At 31.2% G+C, this 23,129-nt stretch overlaps 1 protein-coding gene and 1 long non-coding RNA gene across 3 annotated transcripts; one reads left to right on the top strand and one right to left on the bottom strand.

Moving 5' to 3' along the window:
- Positions 1–1,170: 1,170 nt before the first annotated feature.
- On the bottom strand, positions 1,171–13,230 carry LOC148624307 (centriolar and ciliogenesis-associated protein HYLS1-like). Of its 2 annotated transcripts, none has more exons than XM_088567000.1 (9): positions 13,142–13,230; positions 7,962–8,088; positions 6,570–6,665; positions 5,421–5,497; positions 5,021–5,205; positions 4,488–4,543; positions 4,102–4,181; positions 3,106–3,324; positions 1,171–2,296 (listed from the first exon to the last, which is right to left on the bottom strand). In XM_088567000.1, the coding sequence occupies exons 2-9, from the start codon at positions 8,068–8,070 to the stop codon at positions 2,162–2,164; spliced, it is 957 nt and encodes a 318-aa protein (XP_088423126.1). In that variant the 5' UTR covers positions 8,071–8,088; positions 13,142–13,230; the 3' UTR covers positions 1,171–2,161. The 2 variants fall into 2 exon arrangements, with proteins under 2 accessions (XP_088423126.1, XP_088423125.1); XM_088566999.1 differs by lacking the exon at positions 13,142–13,230 and adding an exon at positions 12,927–13,000 and having other exon boundaries at positions 1,983–2,296.
- Positions 13,231–13,329: 99 nt separating this feature from the next.
- On the top strand, positions 13,330–21,786 carry LOC148624306 (uncharacterized). Its single transcript, XR_015919672.1, has 3 exons — positions 13,330–13,454; positions 16,861–17,053; positions 21,539–21,786. It is a non-coding gene; the product is annotated as an uncharacterized LOC148624306 (long non-coding RNA).
- Positions 21,787–23,129: the final 1,343 nt, after the last annotated feature.

Here is a 23,129-nt window from a genome sequence, read left to right as displayed (position 1 = left end):
ATTTTTGCAATCAAATAAAACCTCATGAGCATGAGTCCTTTTAAACTGTGGATTAGATTTTGATGAAATTTTAAAGAGTAATCAAGGGAACCAAGATTCTAGTGGAAATAAAAAAAATGTAATCAAGGGAGAAAGACCAAATATGGAAAACACACACACACAACAAAGAACATAAAACAACCAAAATAATACAAAGAAAGCATGAAAAGCAAATGAGCAACCCAGACATTTACTGAAAACTGGGACCAGTGCACCTGGTCCATGCTCCCATTTAAAGAATGATTATATATATATATATTATGTGTAGATGAAATATAATTCTTGTCAGGTGCCCACTGAGGGAGTTTATCAAGTTTACGGGTTTTACATGTTTAAATCTTGTATGTGCAACCTATCCCACTTAATACATTTTGCTAATTTAAAGGAAGGTTAGGCATCAATGTTGATGAACATGAACAAAGTTAATAATGTCACATCACTGCAAGGGGATTTTTCTTTTACTTAAGGCTTGGGCATGACTGAGTCCACTTGAAGGGATATTCTCTTGGCTGAAAGTTGCAATTAACTGTTGTAGCATTGAGATCCACTCTTATTTTTATACCATTACAATGATGTGGGTCCTCATATGAAGCTTCGTTATGGTGGGTTATATTGTGTACAACTTCACAGTCAGTCATTTCTATTCTTCTTGTGTGTGCAAAATCTGTGTTCTGTCTTCAGTTTAAAATCAATCATGATGCAAAACATATCACTTATTTCATATACAGCCTTTAAAAAAAATAACTTAGTGAATTGCATAAAATTTGTTTTTTTATCAGTGTTGTGCCTTAGGTTGTTGTCTTGGACCATAAAATTTCATCATACATGTACAATATAAGTAATACTTTAATAACTGGCAAGTCAATGATTAGAAAGGTATCTTTGGTGGTATAATAGATAATAAAACAAAACAAAGAAATGAAAAGGTATGGTTGTTGCATACTTCAAATGTTTTTTTTTCACTTGTAATAAAACTATTGAAGATATAATGGTTTTACTGCACTACTACTGTTAAGTGAAGTAAGTAGGTTCTAAAACATTACTGGAATATACAGACAGGCTACAACTAACATAAAATCAAAAGTAACTACATCAACCAAATTAGCCATGTCCAGGAAAGCAACACACACAAACATTAAGGACATTTTTTATTAAGTTTGACAATAAATACTACAATGTACATTACAACAGTATAGTTAAGTTTTAAAGTACAGTATTTTCACTTGGTTCAGAATACATTTTGCACTGGTAATTTTACATTGTTAAAAGAATATTCTTGGAATATGCAAGTTAGAAAACTGTTAAAGAATTTTCTATAAATACATTTAATGTTTCTTATGGATACAGAATAACACCAGTATTAAAGTTGATACTAAAAGTTTTAAAACAAGAATGACAGGGTGAGACTTGATGTTCTGTCAAGATGTTCAAAACTAACATATTCTGTTTATATGCACACCCAGTAAAGTGCAAAGTTGATAATATTGTTACTAATACTGCAGTAGCCTAAGACAGAAAATATCAGGCAGTAAAGTTGATGATAACATTAAACAATTTTGCCTGTAAAGCTAAAAACTTACAAATGACATTACATCCATATATAATAATAATTGTAAATGCAAATAAGACATCATTTAAAATATTTTCAATACATGTACTATATAGTATACAAAAATGAAATTCGAGGGTTTGAAGCATTTGAACTTTTATTCCAAGTATTTTTTTTATTAGACAGTGTTTTAGATTTTCAATTTCATATCAGCCAGAGCATGTGATTATCTGCTAAAGAAAAGTAAAGACTGTGATAACTTTCCATTAAAGTGGTTTTTTTAACCTTTCAGAAGCAATATTTTTCAATTGAAAACCTCAATTAGCTGTGATTTACTACCATTAGTGACTTTTTCATTAAAAGAGCTTAGAACTCAGTTCAGTTATGAAAAAGGTAGAAAAGCAATTTAAACATATTTCTTTTCTAATAAAATAATCTGCTACAACTAGCCATTTTAAGTCTCAAACTTTTACACAAGTCTCCAGTTGAACACTTAAATATCTTCTATCAATATTTTAAGTTGACATCATTCACTGGCACAGCCATGATAAAATTCCAATATGAAACATTAAATTAACATTCATGATAAAAGCCGTGTGGGGGCATATGTCCATGAGCTAAGTCTGTTCGTATGTTCCAGCGTAATGATTTTCTATGCTTATCTGTTGGTACTACATATTTGTTGGGTACAAACACTCGATGAGATTTCTGAAGAAGAAAGAAAAAAAGCTGAACAATGAATTACAAAACAAGATAATCTACAATGTAATGTTAACCATCACAATCTCCGGCAATCTAACTCATGATTGCAAGAGAATTTGACTGATAAGATAATTGAACATATAACAAATACTACTAGTATATATTCATTATTTCACATTTTTGGATTAAAAAATATCTGTTTGTTAAATTAGGATAAAAAGGTGCTTTTTTTTTCTAAATAGTACATGACCACCCAAAAAAATGTATATTTCTTACTAATACAAAATACCTGTGAACTGCCTTCCAGGTAAATCACTAGATAATCTAACAGCTATATGACAATAATCAGTGAAAGACACATTGTTAAGTTACATTTCCTTCAATTTATGAAGTAACAAAATATAGGGACTCTTCAATAGGACCAAGAGTAAAATCAGGATAAACTGGGCTAAAGGGTGCTTTGCATTTTCTTCATACCATGCATTGGCTCACTAATATAGGGACTCTTCAACAAAGTCCAGACGACACCTATGGATAATGATGGACACCACACTATTTTTTTTCTGAACTACCTGATCAAAACCATTAAAAATTATATACATATGTACATGTTTCATATTAAAATCTCAACTAGTTCACATGTTTTTTGGTAAATAATTTCGCAGTATCTTTTATATTAGTTTGTCTTAAATGAACATTGATCATTCTGGTCAATTTAAAGTTTGAGCACTCATATATATATATTTTTGATGAATCTCAAAAGTGCATTAAGATACATGTTGTTACATTTATGTACTGAGTTAACCTATAAGTACCTTTTCTATAACTTGGTCTTGAGATAACATCTGTTCTCGAACACTCCAACGTAAATTGTTATGTGATTTTTCTCCAGGAGCTTTTTGTTGAGACCATGACTGTCGAAACTGTTGGTATCTTGCTACAGGATCTGACTTTCTGGTTACTTTTGTATGATCAGGTGCTCTCAAAATAACAGAGGCAGGCCTAGGGTCATCTGGAGCAAGTCTGTATGGGGGCTAAAATACAAAATAAGTTTAGAATATCTTCATAAACTATTTCATAAGTTACCTACATTCTCCATTTAAGGCATTATTTTTTATCAACTTTCAAATAATACTACAAATTTTGATTTGATGTTTTAAAGTACTACATAATGAGGAAAATCAACCTTACATAATACAAGTGTAAAACAAAGCATAGCCTTCCCTTGCAATGTACCATGAAAAACATAGTCTCCAGGAACTAAACCTTTGATCTATGACTTAAAACATCAATAGAGTCCTAGAACTTTCATAGCATAAAAAATTATGAAATTTTGTCTGCGAAAAGTTGTAGATTCTAGGGTATTTAAAAGTTTTTTTTACAAGGGAGATAAAGAGTAACATAAGTATAGAATAGAATTTATTTTAAAGTGCAGCCTGATATATGTATAATATATATGACCTAATGATACATAGCATTGATTACATAATCATTCTTTAAATGTCTAACCTTATACACACATCAACCAGCCTTTAGAGACTTATGAATCAATATAAATTATAACAATAAAATAAACAGATAATATATATTATGTAAATATAAAGTTTATAAAAGCTGATAGTTTCAAAAAGATGGACTTAAGTTTGAAACTGATACCAAAATGAAAATAAAAAATTTTGGTAATAATATGAAAATATTCTGATGTAATTAATCTAAGGTTAGTATATTGTCTTTGCAACTTCAACTGTGACAGGATAATATGTTAGACTTAAGTCTATAAACACATTATTCAGAGACACTTAAGTGTTTACCTCACTTCTGGCTGAGACACATCTGTTATTCTCCCTTATACCTAATTCCTTTAACCTGTCATCTATATCTCCTAAACTACCTATAATATATAAAAATAATAACATAAAGAATGATATAATAACAGTTTTTAACCAGTAAAATATTCTAATAAGGCTTTGCCATGGCAACCCTTTTAATGATCTTTTTCTATTAAAAGCATAACCTCATTACTTGTTTTCGTTTTTTGTTTTAAAAATCTTAACTTATTCTTCTGTTCTGAATTAAAGAAAAAAAATGTCTATTTATTGAAGCTAATTAATCTTTTTTTTATATTGCAGTACCCAATTTTATATAACAGTCTAAACCTTAGTCTATCTGAAAACAATCTACATTTTTTAATACAAACCTGCTTCACTTTCTGTAACAGATTCATCTATAACTTTAGACCCATCCTTCTTTTTCCTATTAAAACCAAAAAAGCTTCATTCATGACAACTATGAATGCATGAAAGAGTTGATACTATGTATTTTTGGTTAAATACACGAAAATGTTATGAAAAGGTGGCATTTTATTTTGTTTTTCTTTCCATTCTACCATGAGCCTACAATTATAATCTAAACTAAAGCACATGTACTGGAAAAGAAGTGGAAGGGTGTGGGTCAGGACACACCTCTAAGAAAATTTGATAGGTGGTTGTTATTCAAGATAAGAATAATGAATAAGTGAACAATAGCCATGTTTAAAAAGGTAATGTACAAATAAAATAAAAATAAAACGTAAAATATTAAAGAATATGATTAAAGATAGTTAGCCTTTACAATGAAAGAAAATAATCAATTAAAATTGTGTGCATGGTGGGGTCAAACAAAAAGAGTCCCCTGACAACCACCCCTACTTATATTTCTGGAATAGCCCTAAATTATTATTTTTTATTAAACCTGAGAACTTTTCTTTTGACCAACTTCCTTTCCGAGTCAGTATCTGACACATCATCTCTAATCTGTAAATGAGATGTATCAGTAGTGCTGTCATACATGGCAAAATTCCCTCTTGGAGGATCAACAGGCTTCTTAAAGGTGTATCTGTCTTCATATCTATTTTCTTTACCCATTACAACTGTTCCCTAAAATTGATAACCAACAAATGTTAAAGTTATGGAATTTGGCTTATGATTTGTTACATACCACTATGTATATGAACATATATCAACTGATGACCTGAGAAAAAGCCACTTGGATAAACTGACTACCTTTTAACTACTTTCCATGTGGTTTTCAAGACACAGGAACCTTTGATAACCTTATAATGGACAATACTATGGTACATATAATAACATACCCTGTAATCTGAATAATTTGGTCCCTGGTATGAGTTCTGAGTTTCTTCTAGTGGGAAACGTCTCCTTGGTGGAATTCCTGAAATTAAACTACATACCCTAAAAAACAATTTTTGATTTTAGATTACGGTTCTTACTCAACAGTTTCCATTGTGAATATATCCACCAGAAATTTGCCACTATCATATCAGTACACTGAATAATAATACCGTTGTTTTAACCAACAAACAAGAAATCTGTGAGTGATGGCACACTAGTGATACTGCGACCTTCAATCACGATACAAGGAAAATAAACATAGTCCTCATTAAAAAGGAAGGTGTAAAATTTTTCATAAAGTGGATCCCACCATAAAACATACCTCCCAGAAGAATGTGTTAAACTTTCAAGCCGCTGTGATGGGTAGTGGCTGAGAAAACTGTGACAGAATAAATTATTACAGACAGAAACACAGACAGAAACACAGACAGGGGTCAAACAGTACCCCCCTCTCTCCTTCAGGGTGGGTGTATAAAAATTACCAAATAAATTGGTGTCAAATTGTAAATACATCCAGTTTAGGAAAAGCTTCTGTCTCTTTTTAGCTAGTCTTCATACTTAAAATGTGTATTCATTATCAACTTTTTTATGTTGATTGCAAGCACTGCTCAAATGGACCACCCTCCAAAAGGGACCAAAAGTATGCCATACCAGTAATATGCATCAATCCAAATAGATATGATATGATAAACCAATATGGGAATCACCCCATATGTCAAGCTTAATCTTTTTTACTTTGTAACTTAAGTAAACATAAGATTTATACACATTTAATCTCTCAGCTTATAAGTATTTGGTTCTTCATTGAAGGTTCTCATCAAAATAATAATAATAAAAAAAAACAACAGTTTTATTCCATTATGTTTGTAAATGTATGCATGAGAGTCTATATAAGGTGATAAACTGTCAAACTGCTGCAAGGGACAAAAATATGGTTTCCGTTTAAAAATTAAAATATTGAAATATTTTCTTATATATGTAACATTTTGGGAGAATTTGGAATGAGAAAAAGAAGACTTAGCATGACTTATATAGTAAATATAATATATCAATATATTTTCTTTACTCCCAAAGAATAAGATTATTTACTTAGCAATGTTAGCTATTTGTACCTGCCACTGAACCAGTTGTATCAGCAATATGTGATGACATACTAGTGTTCTGTGATGACAACTTACTTCGCTCATGACTGATTAGAGACCTCAGATCTACAAAGTAAATACACATATTATGTAGTGGAATATTTCTACACCAAGCCCTGAATATATAAGACACCAGTGGATATAAAAACTTTACTCAACTAGTGCACTGGACATACAATTAGAAAAACTCAACTCAACCTTGAGACTATAAGAATTTAACCTCGAACAGGTCAATTGCATTTACAGCATCTAAACAATTTCATGATTAAAACAATTTTGAAAAATAGATATACAAGAAACCAGAAAACCAGAAGAGCATTGTACTTTGGAGTGTAAAATTCAGAGTGTAAACCAAATTACAGGTACATTTAAATTTTTACACCTCATCACTTTCATTTGTTTGAAATTAATTGACACACTACACATATTTTTTGTACAAAATTTCCTGTTTTAATCTCATGAGTGTTAATACATAAATGTCCAGTTCAAGCAGAAATAAACTGGAATCTCCTGCCGTAAAGTCTCCTAATTTAATACATGTAGTACATTGTATCATAAAGAAAGCATTCATCAAAGTGCTGATAGCACTTGCAGTTTTTGTTTCTTGTGAAAATTGTAGCTTGAACAAAATTTCAAAGATTATATGATGTTAAATAAAATTGTGATCATACATTGCATTTTAATATACTATTAAGAACTGTCCTATTTCCATATGTATAAACTGAAAATCAATCTATACTACTGATCCAACTTCAGACACATTTCCAAATTTGTTCCGTTTCACCTTTTTCTCCAATTTCAAATCTATCCAAGCGCTAATGTGAATTTACATTCAAAAGCTATATTAACAGAGTATTTATCCTACTTAACAATTATACTTAAATAAAACCAATATCAGCTTAAGAAAATAATTTCCTTAACACAAGATTTTCAAAAACTACACACTTTCATCAATTTGAATTTTCCTGCCAATTTTACTTGGTTAAAATCACTGCTCTTCACTTCCTGTTTATAAATGGTAAAATATTAATGATAGGATGGATAATTTACTTATAAGTGTGTTAAAATGAAAATATTCAACACATTTTATCCTTCCAGACACATTGCAAGAAATAAATCCCTAAATGTAAATTTTTTAATCAATATCTTTCAAGGCCAAAAAGGAGTCCCTCAAATCTTGAGTTGATATGAAGACTAGATCTTAATTTTATTTGCATAAATAATAGAATATTACTGAGCAGAAAGATCAAAAACCTCAAAAAGCATATGGCTTTATTAAAATCTACTTCCTACATACAATGTACAAGTGAAGATCCAAGAGTTCTGATACTTTTTAGTGTTTCGGAAAAATACAGCACTTACCATTTTTGAACTCTTCGAACCTGTGCTGAGGCACATTACCATATCCAAGTTTTGACAATTCATCCCTAATTTCATCATCTGTGAACTCTATATCTGATTCTCCATCCATTTTTGAAAAATCTTTAACCTAAAAATAATAAAAATGGTTTTTTAACTTACATCTTACAACTTACAGCATGAGATAAGTGCTCACTACATGTATCTACTTGTTTCCAACAAACATTTTTTTTAATTGGTTTTCATTATTACCATTTTTTTTAATGAAAACACAACTTTAAAGATTCCTGTTTAATGATATAACATATGTACCTTCCCATAAAAAATGGCACATTAAAATCAAGAGAACAAGTGATTCATATTTTACATTTGGTAATGACATACATATATCCCTTGACCACATTGATGTGTCATGATCAGCTGTAAAATTTAACTTGTAAGGCATTTCTATCCAAAGCGTTTACAGTAAGCAGAGATGAAAACTCAATATGAGAAAATGAATACACCAGCTATCCTCTTGAAAGATTGGGAAATCTTTGACACCCTTGGGTGTAATACAATGGCTATCTTATTTCATTTGGTTGAGTCTCATTAAAGATTGATTAAGTCTTCCCTTGGGTAAATAACTTATTTTTGAACTTGCATGGGTGGTAGATTATTTTATCTTGTCATAAATAACAGAGAATGTTCTGAAATTGCCCTAATTCCAAACCCTATCTATGATATCAACTCATGATATTTAACTCTCAGTGATGATAACCCAGGGTCAGCCTTAGTGAAAATAGTTGCAGGTTAGTGCAACTAAAATAGACTTTTTAAGGTATAGTGGTCTATTCAATTTATTTCATTATTTGTAGCCCTTCATGCTGTAGGTTACCCAATCATCATATAGGTACAATAAATAAAGGGACAAAATGACGTAAATGTAAATTCCTAATATACACATGTATATCAAAATCTCAAATGTTTTTCCTTTAGAATGTACTACAGTTCATAGTCATTTCAAGACAATGAGTATTTTTTCAAATTTGTCTGAGTCTCTGAGAACCTTTACTTAAGTACCCAGTAGTATAATATTTATGAGGAACTTTTTTCGTCCATTTCATTTTCAATCACATATATCAAAATTTGACATATGAGTGAATGTTCACATCTTCACATGCATTTTTAAAAGATGTTATATACATGCATTTCATTTAATCCCCTATATTCATTCACACCTCAATCTATCCTACTTTGTTTATGTATCTGGCACATAAGGATATCAGCAGTTGTCGTTTGACAATATCCTAGCATTCCACTTTAGTTTAGAGCAATGTACATCAATAAGACATGAATTCTGGGCTAGGTTTCATCTTGTGAAAACAATATTCACTATTACTATTTAAGCCATATTAGTTTTATACCTTCAGCAATAATAAATTGCTTCAGATGTGTTGCCGATGTTTGTCAAAGTTTATTAATAATTCTTTACAATGGGGTTGTTACATGTACCATTCATACAATTAAGACCAAATATACTAAAAAATTACTCATTGGAGCACAGGTACACGTAGATTAGATTTTGTAGAATTTGGATGTGTAGAGATAGTGCTTACACACAACAGGATTTATATAGACTAACTACATAGAGGTTCTAGCATCCATATTTTTGAATGACAACTGTGTTAAATCTGTACTGTTAAAGGACTGAATTCATATTAGGAGAGCATATACTTCAATTTATTTTCTTTTATGAATATCATACATCATCTTAGTTTATATTTACAATGTACATACAGGTACATGTTATAGTATCAGAAGTTTAAACCAAATAGAAACTGACGAACTAAAGGCTAACACCTGAATGCAATTAAATAGTTTTTACCATATATTTACCAGTATGTGCTTATATTAATTTCCTTAATTCCTATTTTTTCCAAAAGTTTCTCCATACATGTATTTGTTCTGTTCATTTCAATTCTTTTGAACAATTCCCTTCAGCACTTTACTTACTGCAGAATATTCTAAGGCTTTTTTTTTTAATTGAATTAAAGATTAAGTTTCAGTAATAAATAAGCTTATCTTCCATTAGTCTCAAGTTTTGTTCTATTGTTTTACCTAATAATAAGAAATGAATATGAAGTTCTAAAAGTTTCTTTCTCAACTGTTCCTTTGGTTTCCACATGCTGTTCAAGAACAGAAAATCAAAGTCCTGGATTTTTGTGATTTGTACAATTTCATTATATATTTCACATTAGAACACTATAATATTATTTAAATATAGGACCAAGTTTCATTGATTCAGTATAAAATTCCTTGTAATCATAGAAAAATCAGCGATATAGTGATTTGGGTACCAGGAATTTAGTACAGATACAGGTTTTACATTATACATTTTGGGGTTTAACCTTCAGCTTACACTACAATCAGCAACATTTGTTTCTCTAACCCTCAAGTCTTACTTGAGTGAAACTCTGTGTTACACTGACATTTTGACTGTTCACCACCCAAATTCCACCTAGCCAACACCGACCATTTGTATATTGCAATAGTCATCGAATTCAATGAGGCATAATGGGTAATTCATTGTAAGATACAATGTTTATTGTGTTTGTTTCTCAGGTAATTCGGAGCACTCAAGTTAAGATAAAAAAATTAGTCCTATCATTAAAAATTCGGCATCATCTTTATTTAATATTTTGTATATGTTTATCATTTGTTGATGTGTTGTTTTTTATTTACAGCTAGCTACGTCCAATAAAAGGGAAATATCATACAGAAATATTACTTTGTATTTTTATCGAGTAATAATGCAATCTTTTGATATTTTAATATTGCACTTGTAAATTGATAACTACTATTTATAAATATCAATAAAACACCTTGAAAGTATTGATTTTTGTAATTTGATTCAAGTGACAGGCTTGTATAAACAGTCTGGTGACGCTTTAAGTTTCTGATAGTTTTAATAATTGAACGACTTTTCTAGAAATAAAAGAAACTAATTACAGATCCCAAGATAATGTGTACATGAGAATTGTAAAGTAGAAGCCCTTAATCAGGACTGGGAACATTGTCAGTAATAGTTATATAAGTTACAAGACGATGTCCAAACGAAGACCAAACGTTGTCCTCAGTCGGTTGTTTTCGGCCGCTAAAATGCTTCAAGTTAACTCTGAGAAATTCCTTATTTAAAGTATGTTTCAAATACAACCTACATACATCTTTATATTAATTATAAGTTTTGTTAAACGGTTTCGAAATTTCATTGATACCAACCATTGTTTACTCCTGTATAATAATAACCCCTTGACGAACCTCGCATATATATAGTTGTCTATTTTTAGAAATTTAAATGAACACAATGTCTCCGACGTGTGTCTGGTCATCACATGGTCTGCAATTAATTATAAGTACTCAATATAGGGCAATTATGAAGTATGTATCAACAATCAATGTTTTTTCTTTTAACGATTTTCACGTTATATTAGTCAATCTTTAATACCACATGCTAATCCTCTCAACCTCTGTTTTATTGAACCGCTTGGATTAAACCTGGACAAATCAACTAGTATCGATTTCGCGATTAGCTTAAGAATTTTCACATGTCCTCCAGACTCCCTTGTTATGATTTTCTGGGTCCCAAATGAATTTTGGAGGTCAGTAACCTGAGAGCTTGGGTACTAGCTAACGTCCATATTGTCGGCGAAGATCAATGAGATTAACTTCACCCTGGTGGGTGATTTTTCACCCAGGTCTGTGTTTCTCCGTACACAATTAACAACTGGAATATACAGAGATAGGTCTGATTACTTTCAATGTAATTGATTAAACTGCAATTACTTTGACAAATGTATGATTAAATTAAATTAATGATTAGAGAATTTCTGAAAGTAATTGATTAAATTAATTATTACATTGGCAAGTAGTCATGATTACATCTGATTACAATGAATTTGCAAATAACTGAATTAATTGAAAGGTCTGGAACATTTTGTTTATGTTATTTGTATTTTTCATAAGGCCTTAAATTCTTTGTATTTAAAAGGAAATATTATTTTTTAAAGTATAGTAGAACATCAATTATCACCAATTTATTAAACCACATAGATCTATAATATATATATATATATATATATATATGTTCAATATAACAATTTGCCTTAGGGATATTTGGATATAAAAGAAAATAGCCATAATACTCTTGGGTTTTACTTGTTGGTATTGAATTAACATTATGTAGTATCTTCACAAAAAAAGAAAAAAAAACAAAAGAAAAATTTACACAAAGAAGCACTGAATAATTAACAATCATTTTAATTTTTTTTTATTGTTGACATGATGCATTATCCATGGATACCATTTGAGGCTCTAACATTTCCATTGTAATCATAATGTAATCATACAGTAATCAGAATTAGTGTATTTTGAAAAGTAATTGATTAATTTAAATTACATGTAATCAGATTTTCGGCTGATTGATGATTACCATGATTACTTGAAGAAATGCAATCAATTACAGCTGATTAACAATTAAAATTACAATTACCCCACCACTGAGAATATGTCCCAGCTGGGTGGGTGTAACACTCACATTTCAACATGAAAAAATCCGACTGACACCATGTTTCACCAACTTACTAACACAGATTTAAAACTCTGACTTGAGTGTTAGAGAAACACAAGTTGCTGAGAGTAGTGTACATGTAAGTCAAAGGTTTTAATAACTAAAATACTTCTGCTATCCTTGGGAACTGTTATACTTCAGTTGAAACAAATTACAATATATAAATGAGACCCGCAACACACTAAAAGTAAAAAGGATATTTAGTGGAGCTGCATGTCGGCACGAAAATATCTGTTGGAGAGTGTACATTTTTACAACATATACAGTGTTACGAATGTAGCATTAATCATAAAGTAACCTCATCGAAATCACTAACAAATAATTAAACACTAAAATGCCGACTTCATTACCACTTTTACCTTGCTGTACGTATCTGAAAGCTCACAACATGGACATGCAGTGTATACTGATCCTAGTATAGAAATATCAAGGAACATGTAGAAACTTGTTTGCTATACTCGGTATACATGAATATATTGAAACGAATCGTCATTTGAAATACATATAGTTTCAGTTTTATTATGCGCAATTATCTGTCTTTAACGGACAATTCTTTTACACGACTTTAGCTTACTTGAATGTTGAATATGCGACTATGAATGAATATATTCAAACTTGATGTGGTCAACAGCAGCCATTTGTAAACACATTTTTAATAACGTCAGCGGCATATGACAAACAGAGCTAAATTGTATTTCAAGTTTGCAAATTCGGCATCAAAAAGTAAGAGTAGTTTTATTTTTTTCCCTATATTGCGGGGATAGTATAATGAAAGTAATCGAGCATACACAAAATTAGCTTCTTTGCCAGGGTAGAAGGGGCTATTTACATGCGGACTACACTGGAGTGAGTCCATATCAGTTGTGGATTTTCCATACAAATTCTATGTAAGATACTAATAGTATTTTTAATCAATCGTGCGTAACAGATTAGATAGTTGTTTGTCAGAATTTTGTTGAGTTTGGTTGTTACCTAACTACTTTCCTTGTCACTGTCTCGTAATATTTTGACCTTGACCAGCTTTAACTTAACTTATGCAACTTGAACTTGGTCTTGGTTATAACATTATGGTACGTAAACTATACTTGTATGTGAAGGATAACTTGATTTTAATGACAATTCTTAATGAACCATTTTAGTTCATTTGTTAGAAGGAGTTAAAATCTTACATACATCATTAACTGTTATTGCTTTGCCACTAAGTTTTGGGATTTAGTTAAAATTTTATTGTTCCTTGTGAAAGCATATTGTGCTGTTGCAGTAACCAAGAATATTGAAAATCAGCTGAATACTATATACATATACTTATAATTTTACAAGTATGTTTAACATTATTTAATGATAGATTTTATTTTTTGACCAGGTTTTGCAAAATAACCAACTTTGGGACAGTTTACGCGTCATAAACAAGTTTAAACTGCCTCAAAGTTGGTTATGCAAGCATGATTTTGTCAAGAATTAAAAACAATTCTTATAATTTAATTTCAAATTGATTAAAGTCAAAATTAATATTTGTCCCATCATCAAAGCTTTATTGTGTATTGAATTATTTGAATTGCGAACTGCAGACCAATCAACGCTAATGATGCCTCAGTACCAAGTTAGTTTATAGAAAATGACCTATCTTGCCCAGATAAAAAAATAAACAATCAAATTTAAATATACTTTATTACTTATTATTTGATTCATACATGTGTATACATATGCAGGGATCTCCATGGATCAAAATGAACACATCATATATGGCTCACTCTCCGGTTGGACAAATTTTCACTCAGAAAATAAATTGCCAAAGAAAATATGATCAGGTTGAATGAGACATATTTACATGTAATAGCACAAGCTACAACCAAGGAGTTAAATACAGATCCTTGCTATAACATAAAAATTAATAATCAACAATGATAAATCTTTCTGTCTGTACTGTTTAACTCAATTATACCAAGGTAAATTTTCTCTTCCCTAGGCTTGACCATAGGTCCACAGCTCTAGAGAAATTAAAATCACTGCTAGGTGTGGTCATTTTGTTGATACCATTAAAAACATTCTTTATAATTTAACCACAAAACTTAGACAAACGTCAATTTCGTCCAAATCTGTCATTAAACAATATTTTAGAGCTTTCGGGAGTCGATCCATCACCTTTTCAGAAAAGTGAAGCAAATTGGATTGCCTTTCTGTGTCAGGTAAATGCTGAGATTGTGAAGGCGTTGTATAAATTATAAATTTAAAATCGTCTTACCCCTCTCCGACCTTTCTCAAATTAAAATTTTCTGTAATTCAACTTTTGATATTTTTATAAAATGTAAAAGTTAACAAATTTTATTTATTAAAAAAAACAGTAGAAATCATTCAGCTTATTTGAATCTTATTGATTTTGCTGACCGTGATAATTGCGAATTTGACCGATCCGATATTTGTTTACACACGCATTTCACTCCCTGACGCCTTAGCACCCCCCCCCCCCCCCCGAAATTACCAATCAAAACATTGTATTACTGTTAGAATAAACACACGTGCCAATTCATATTGATTTATGACAGATATAGGTAAATAAGAGAGAGTAATTGGGAAATACATTGCTGATTTTCAATGTGTGACGCAAGTGTGAATACATGGCGCACGGAAAGTAACACATGGCAAGGCGCCATGCAAAAAGAAGTCATGGAGAACCCTGCATATGTATGACACTATGATTACCCTTCTAAAATTTTGTAAGGTAGGAATTATTTATTATTATTTTTTTGAAACCAAACTCAGAATACAATGAAAACCAAATCTGCAAAGATTAAACATGTGTGTTAACTATCAATTCTTAAAAGAAACAACCAGTATTTCTAACCCTTTGTTTTTCTATCTAGTATAGAAACAAAACATCTTGTCAGACAGTCAGCATGCTTTTTTATTATATTTTTTCAAAATCACAAATAAAACATTTGGGTAGGGGGTCTGAAGGAGAGTTGCTTGGGTGATTGGAAACATAATTTTTTTAGGCCCTATTAAAAAATTGAAATTGTGGTGCCTAAAAATGAATTCTTAAAAAAAGACCAAAGAGACCAATCACCTAACTTTTCACAAGTACATGTTAATTACCAATTATAATAGATAACTGTTTGTGTTTATACATGTACATGTTAATCACACATGTGTGGTCTTTGCATTAAAATTGATTACTCACACCAGAATATCTCCAAGATGTCAGCTTTCCAGGTTACAGACCACCAATTCAACCAATGAGCATTTGGAACGTACGCAAAAATAGTCCTACACAGAAATTACCCCTGTTCCTCATAGTGCTGTGAAAAAAGTTCTCATCTTATTTAAAAAAATTAAACAGTTTCTGAAAGGAAAAACATTTCTGTACATTTTATAGGTGCATTTTGCTTCTTGTGATGTGAAGCCTAATCTCCATAATGATTTTTAAATATACCCCTATCTTGTGAAAACACTGGGATTTCCCATGCTATTTATAGACCCTTCACTTCCGGTGACCAGTACTGCACTGCAAGTCTGCTAACCCCACATGCCATTCTGAGGATTGTGAGCTGACATATGTAGAATCATGCTGATATATAGTCCTCTGCAGGTTAAAGTTAAGGTAAAGTCCAGAGAAGCCATTGAATATTGTGAAATTAGCATAGAAGCCTATGGAAAGTGGAATTAGTGGTTTTTAGCCTCCATGAACGTAAAATCATGTAATGTCAAAACTATGAGAAAAAAATAACTTAATGATTTTGTTTGTTAACTTATTGTTAACATGGTAATTCAACTTAAGGATTTATAATTCACTGGCACAAGGGATTTTATATAATACTCCCTGCAGGCACCATTAATTCTTTATGTAGCATCCAATTTTCCTTCAACATTGTATATCCATTTTCAGTATTGTCTATATTTTGTCCTTTTCTTCAATTTTACCAAGTAAAACAAAATTGATAAAAAAAAAAACATGTAAATACAGAGCAAACAGACTCCAAAGGTGAATGAACCCACTGCAGGGTGAACAGACTTTGACTCAGAGCAAACATGTTACTAGGGTGAACAGACCCGATACCCTGCACTAGATTTTAATCCTAAATACTTGATAGGTCTGAAGTCAGAAGGCCATTTTTTCTCAGAATTTAATAGCAGTTTTTAAACCTAATTGACACAAGATTTCCCCTTTCTTCCATACCGATATATTATCCAGTGTATATAACATTAAAAGAAACAAAATAGAAAACAGGTGAATCTTTGTTTCTTTAAGAAGTTTAATGTGTGTGTTTGTTAGATTGATCAATATATTTATTTCAGATGGGACAGGTCTCCAGATACTATCGAGTCTTCAAACATAACTTTGTATCAATAGCCTTCCCTTCAGTAGCAGCATATTTGATTATTTCAAATATCATAAATACAAGAAAATACAAGGCAAAGAAAAGGGCAGAACTTGAAGAAAAAGAAAAGACTATTGAGTTGTCAATCTAATAATATTAAAATGACAAGAGTAAGTACTGATATTTGTGTACAGAATATATCATTTATAAAAAGAACAACGAAAAAATGTATTATGTGAGATGAAAAAGTTAATTAAATTAACTGTATGTTATAAATGTAATCTTAAAAAAAATATCAGTGTACGTGAAGAGTGCATCATACACGCAATAATATTTTGACAACACACTAACACTTTAAGGACTAGCATTTTGCTTAAAGACAACCAACTATAAAATATGATCCTGCATTTAGGGGACGACCATAGATTCTTAAGGGTGGAGGGTGTTTCAGAAATTTTATTTCCAGCCTGGTGAAAGTAAATTATTTATTTTCATCATAACCTTGGCTAGATTATTTATTTTCCATACTCATAAAAGAGTCTATAATACAAGGCATAGTCTCTACTATATCCAACAGGTGGCATTCCTGAACCTGAAATATGCCCCATATTTAGTGGAAAATGTGAGGGACATTTTAGGGGACAGATTCGCATATCTATGTTTATGAATGAAATCTACAATTACAATATTCAACTATAGTATGTGGGCTGAGATAACCCCCTGTGCAGCCCCCCTCATTAACCAAAATATCATTTTCAGGTACCCTTATACCTCTCATTTACATATCTTTTTGTCACAAAAAACAAACTGAAGCATTTTTTGTATTTTTGTCTACTTTTTATACCCCACTAAGGCAAAAATCCATTTTGAGCCACGTAAGCTATTGCCATCACTTGGCATCCGTCGTCGTCGTTAATAATTTCTTCAAACATCTTCTCCTCTGAAACTACTGAATAGATTTGCATGAAACTTATAACGACTGTTCCTTAGTGTATCCTGCACAGAATGACCGTTTGGATTTTGATTGGTTAAAAAAAATGGTTGCCGTTACTAAAAATAGAGCATAGGGATCAGACAGCAGATTTTTGCATATATCTCCAAAACCATTAGATTTAGCCAAATTTTGATAGGTCAAAAATATTCAGCATGGTGAGATCTATCTGTGGTCAAATTTTGGTGAAAATCTGTTGACCCATGTTGGAGCTATTGTCCTTTTTGGACATTTTTTGCTGTACTTTCAAAAATCTCTTTCTCGAAAACTACTATACAGAATTCAATGAAAGTTTGTATTTTTGTTTTTTAGGGTATCCTTAACAAAATGAGTGTTAGGATTTTTGATCGGTTAAAAATCATGGCAGCCTTTACTAAAAATAGAACATAGGAGTCGTACAGTAGGTTTTTGCATATATCTACAAAACCGTTAGGTTTGGCCAATATCTTTCAATTGCTGAAATATCCTTATTATAAGGCCTATAAAAGTCTCCAGTGATCATAGTTGTCAGATGACTCCATGTAAGGGTTATTGCCCTTGAGAGGTGAAAAATGACTTTTTTTTTTTACAGTTTTCAGCCTATATCTTGAAAACTATGATAGATAGAATGAAACTTTCAGTTGCTGAAATGATTCTTATTATAAAGCCTACAAAAGTCTCAGGGGATCAAAGTTGTCAGACGACTCATATAAGAGTTATTGCCCTTGAAAGGCAAAAAAATATTGGTTTTTTGTTTTTCCTGTAAAAATTGGAATAATTCGACTCTACAATTTTACTGTTGAACTCATAGTTTAGGCATTCATAATTTAGATAATGATGTACCCTACATATCTGATCAATAAAGACACTTAGATTTTCTTTTTGCAGTTACAATTACTAAAAAATTGTAAAAATGGGAATTTTCAGAATTTCTTCTATATCACCAGTTATGGTAATTTTTTTTTTTCAGAATATTGTAGTTCAAACAAATTTTTGTCTGATACGGTACTTCAATATAGTGTCTTAGCTTCCAAATGAGCCCAAGTCAAGTTAAAAATGCCACCCCTACCTATGAAACAAGTACTATCTTTAAAAAAAAAATAGCTGACGCAGCAGAATTTTGTTATTTTAACTAATATTTTTCTACATTTCATTGAAGGAAATAACACATGTCACACATTTCAATTTTCAATACAGTTTTTGTAATGCCACTGAATTATCAGTATTTGCCCAATCAGGAAAAAGAATAGCGATCAGGTGACATGTGTTTCCATGGTTAGAGCGTCTTTAAGCTCAAAGGGTAAAAAGCGAAACTATATCGACTGTGTCGGAAGAATACCTCAACATGAAGTAAAATGTTATTTTTGGGCATATAAACGGTGTACAATAGACATTTTGAGTACTTGTGTTTTAATTATGGATGTAAGCAACATGTCTTCTCATTTCAAGCAAGTATTTTTCAGTTTCAATATGACAATAATGAGTTTTTCAAAATTTGAAATTCTGAAAATTCCCATTTTTATGTCTTTATAGAAATTGTAACTTCAAAAAGAAAATCTAATCACTTGAATTAATCAGATATATTGGATATATCATTATCTTAATTATGAATGCCTAAAATATGTTTTATGGTGTCGGTATGCTGTGAATGAGAACTGTTTGATACTGGACCAGTTTTCTCTGGGTGATATTTTTAACACATTTTGAAAATCCATTTTTTAAAATTAGTTTTTCGTGGTTTATTTATGTAGAAAATTAAATTATCTATCGAATGACACCAAATTTGAGACATTTTAGTTGAGCAATAACTTGTAGAGTCGAACTTACTTGACTTTTTACGGAAAAATTAAAAATCCCATTTTTTGCATTTTTTGGATAAATTCTGACTACAAAAATCGCCACAATTCATCAAAAGAACCCCAAAAGTATTAATTGTGATGATACTAAACAGAAAATACCAAATATGCTATTTTGTACTGAAGCATAAATACTCTAGGGGTTTTGACATTGAAAATTATGTCAATTTAAGCGATTTTCGGTGGGGTAGGGATACAATTTTTTCATTTTACTCTAAAACCCTGAGTGTTACCGCAAATTTCCTGGTGCCATTGTAAAGTTTAGACATTGGGCTACATGATGATACCTGTATTTGTTTAGTTTGTTCACATGTTTCACAATTTGTTCACAAATTGATTCGGTAATGGGAAGTATAAAGTTACCTAAAAACCATCATGAAGTTGATGAGTTGGGGGGGGGGGTGTGGACAGTGTACCCTCCCAGCCCATAGACTACTAAACATTACCCCAGTAAAGTCATTTATTTACATGTATTTAGTATTGCCACTGGAGACTATCAGGGTGTTTTATAAAACTTGTGGAGTATTTAAACATGTATACTTTTTTAATTTATGAAACTATGGCAAGTATAGCGAGCTAAATTTTTTTAAAGGTTTTGCGGAGGTCATTATATTTATTTTCAATTTACTAATCAAGATCAGAATATTTATTTTCAATTTACTACCCAAGGTCAGAATATTGATTTTCTAGCAATTTGCAAAGTCAGACTATTTATTTTCTGGTATGATGAGGCCAGATTATTTATTTCCTAAATAATCAGGGACAGATTATTTATTTTCAAAATCTGCTAGCCCCCACCTCCCCCCACCCCCCTACGAATCTAATGGTCGCCCCTTACAATGTGATGGACAGACATATAGTGTCCGGTCAGGTGTGTACCGGTATTTATTCCTGTTTTTAGCTCACTTTGCCATTGGCAATGTGAGATGTGACCTATTGCCATCCCTTGGCATCTGTGTCATTAACATTTCTTTCAAAATTCTGAACAGAATTCAATGAAAGTTGGTATGGTATACCTTAATAACGTATCACAAGTCACTATCTTGCACAAAATAACCATTTGGTTTTATTTATCTTAATAACGACTTTCTAGGAAATAAGTATGATTTTATATTGTCTTTTTTTTTATAAAAAAAACTGAAGTCAATATTTGGCAAATTGTTGATTGCATTCTCTGATATTAATGCCTAACAAAAGTACACAAAGATAATGATTCAGGAAATGTTTCACTCATATACTTGATTTTATGTATGATTGAAACTGAGGTGATTGTGTAGGACCAAATATATTTTGTGTATATCTGCACACATTTTTGGTTTGTAGATACTTTTGTTTTTGAATGAATGAACAAATGCACCAGCATATAACATACATACAAAATAGTAAATACTTTCATAAATAACCAAAATGTCTTCAACCAGTGTAAACACCTTTAAGTAAGCTCTGGAAGGTCTCAACCACAAAAGTAATAAAAGTAATCCATGGTAACAGAACCATGACACTTCTCAAAATAAAACTAAAAGGTAAAATAAGACACCTACACACATGAATGACCTATATCTTTTGACTGTGGACAGGCCCATGTCTGTGGGGGTGAAACTAGTTTTATAAGGCCTTAACCATCCCCATTTTAGTTTATTAGGTTATTCATGGATGAATAATTGACTGTTTGGAATAGTAGTCCATTCCAATTAGGGATGAGGTGTCAAGAGTACTAACATGTATAAAGCTTGAAATTGCTTAAGTTGTATCCTGCTGTTAAAGATTGCTTTTGATGTGCACATATTACACTTGCATTGTACTTAAAAAGAATAACCTTTTTTTTTCAGTTTGCGAAGTTTTCCATGCTTAATCCAAGGTGGTTTCCATACTATGCTGCATTAGTTGGTGTTGCAGCAACTTTTAAGTTTGGAAACTGGTATCAGAATCATATAGACAAAAATATGGACATATTCAAAAACAAAAGTAAACTATTTGGTGGAAGAATTATATACCCTGAAGAAAAATGGTGAATTAGTATTGTGGTCTGACACTGTTTTTGTTTATGTCATTTGAAATAAAGAGGAGTAAAAACATATTCATGTAATTTGTTACTTGAAGTAACAGTGGTGATTTTAAGATTGTGTAAGGTTCAGAACTCAATGCATAAGTGCTATGTGTGCTGACTTATGAATAACTTGCCCTTAAGACAACCACACCAAACATCTGTATTGTATCATTTTCTTCATCTGGTGTTTGAAGTCGTTTCTTTACCATGAGAGATAAAAATGATCATTCCATACATTACATTTCAGGGAAAAAATTTCTTTGTAGAAGGTATCAAGGTAAAAAGATACATTCGAGATTATAATCATGTTTCATACATAAGAATGAGGGTAAAATATAAAGCTTTGATACTAATGTAAGCCTGTAATTTTGAAGTAGGTTTTAGTATATGCAGTATTGGTGATAAAAATTTGAAGTCCAAGTAAATGTCCAGGATATTAAATAAAGAGCTTCCCTGAACGTTGCATGATACAACTGTATCCATCATTTTAACATGAAAACTGAAATCTGATTGAAAAAATGCAGACAGGGATTATAAACAATCCAATAAAAAAAATTAAAATCGGAACCAAAAATAAAAAAGTTTTAATTTTTAAGATATGGCTCAATTTTGTACCCATTTGACTCCAAAATGGTTAAAGAAAAGCCTACCCAGTAAACATATTTTAAAACAGAATTCCAAAAAGAACAGATTGACAGACGAATCATAAAAATTGGATCACTTTTTCCTCTCAATTTTAGCCCCTTATTTTCAAAAGAGGTCGGCCAGAAACCTCCAAAAACTATAGGGCCGTCGGCCATGTCCCTAGGAACAATATGGTAAAATTTGAATTTCAAAAAGATTTGGATAAGTTTTACTCAAGTTGCTACAAAGAAACTTAAGTTAACAGATGCCAACCTTGAGGCCGCAAACGACAAGGTGATACATGTACCGTTATATTACCAAAAAGACATTTTTTGGTTGCATAAATGCAAATAATAATCTGCTAAGAAAAAACATATGATCTTCCTTTTCATTCTCACATCTATTGATTACCCCTGAAGAAAAATGGATAAAGTAGTGGATTTTCACAGCACTAATCTGCTTCCTTCATAAAAAATGGAAAAATGTCAGCTCAAGGCCACACATGGGTTTTCAATGAATTAAGAGGAAACCCTCACACCACAGGGCAGGCTGAAAATGGCCCCAAAACATTATTCATATGTACTTCAAAATAGTTGCCTCTATGTACTCCAGCAACATAAAAGCAAAGTGAGAAGTGAAAATGAAACACTACATACAAAAGCCAGAAATCCCCGACTTGGGATAGGCACAAAAAATGTGGTGCGGTTTAAGTACTGTTGTATGCTGTTTATCAATCAGTATGTTACAAA

The sequence above is a fragment of the Perna viridis genome, chromosome 2 (assembly GCF_037379345.1).
Source record: "Perna viridis isolate PV_CMFRI_1.1 ecotype Kerala chromosome 2, ASM3737934v1, whole genome shotgun sequence".
Lineage (NCBI taxonomy): Eukaryota > Metazoa > Mollusca > Bivalvia > Mytilida > Mytilidae > Perna > Perna viridis.
This window is presented reverse-complemented; position numbering and strand designations above follow the sequence as displayed.

Coding starts and splice junctions, on each gene's coding strand:
- LOC148624307 (XM_088567000.1), bottom strand. CDS start 8,070: ATGGATGGAGAATCAGATATAGAGTTCACAGATGATGAAATTAGGGAT. Junction 5,498..6,569: donor TACAACTGGTTCAGTGGCAG/GTACAAATAGCT, acceptor GTTTAATTTCAG/GAATTCCACCAAGGAGACGT. Junction 5,206..5,420: donor CAAATTATTCAGATTACAGG/GTATGTTATTAT, acceptor TATCAATTTTAG/GGAACAGTTGTAATGGGTAA.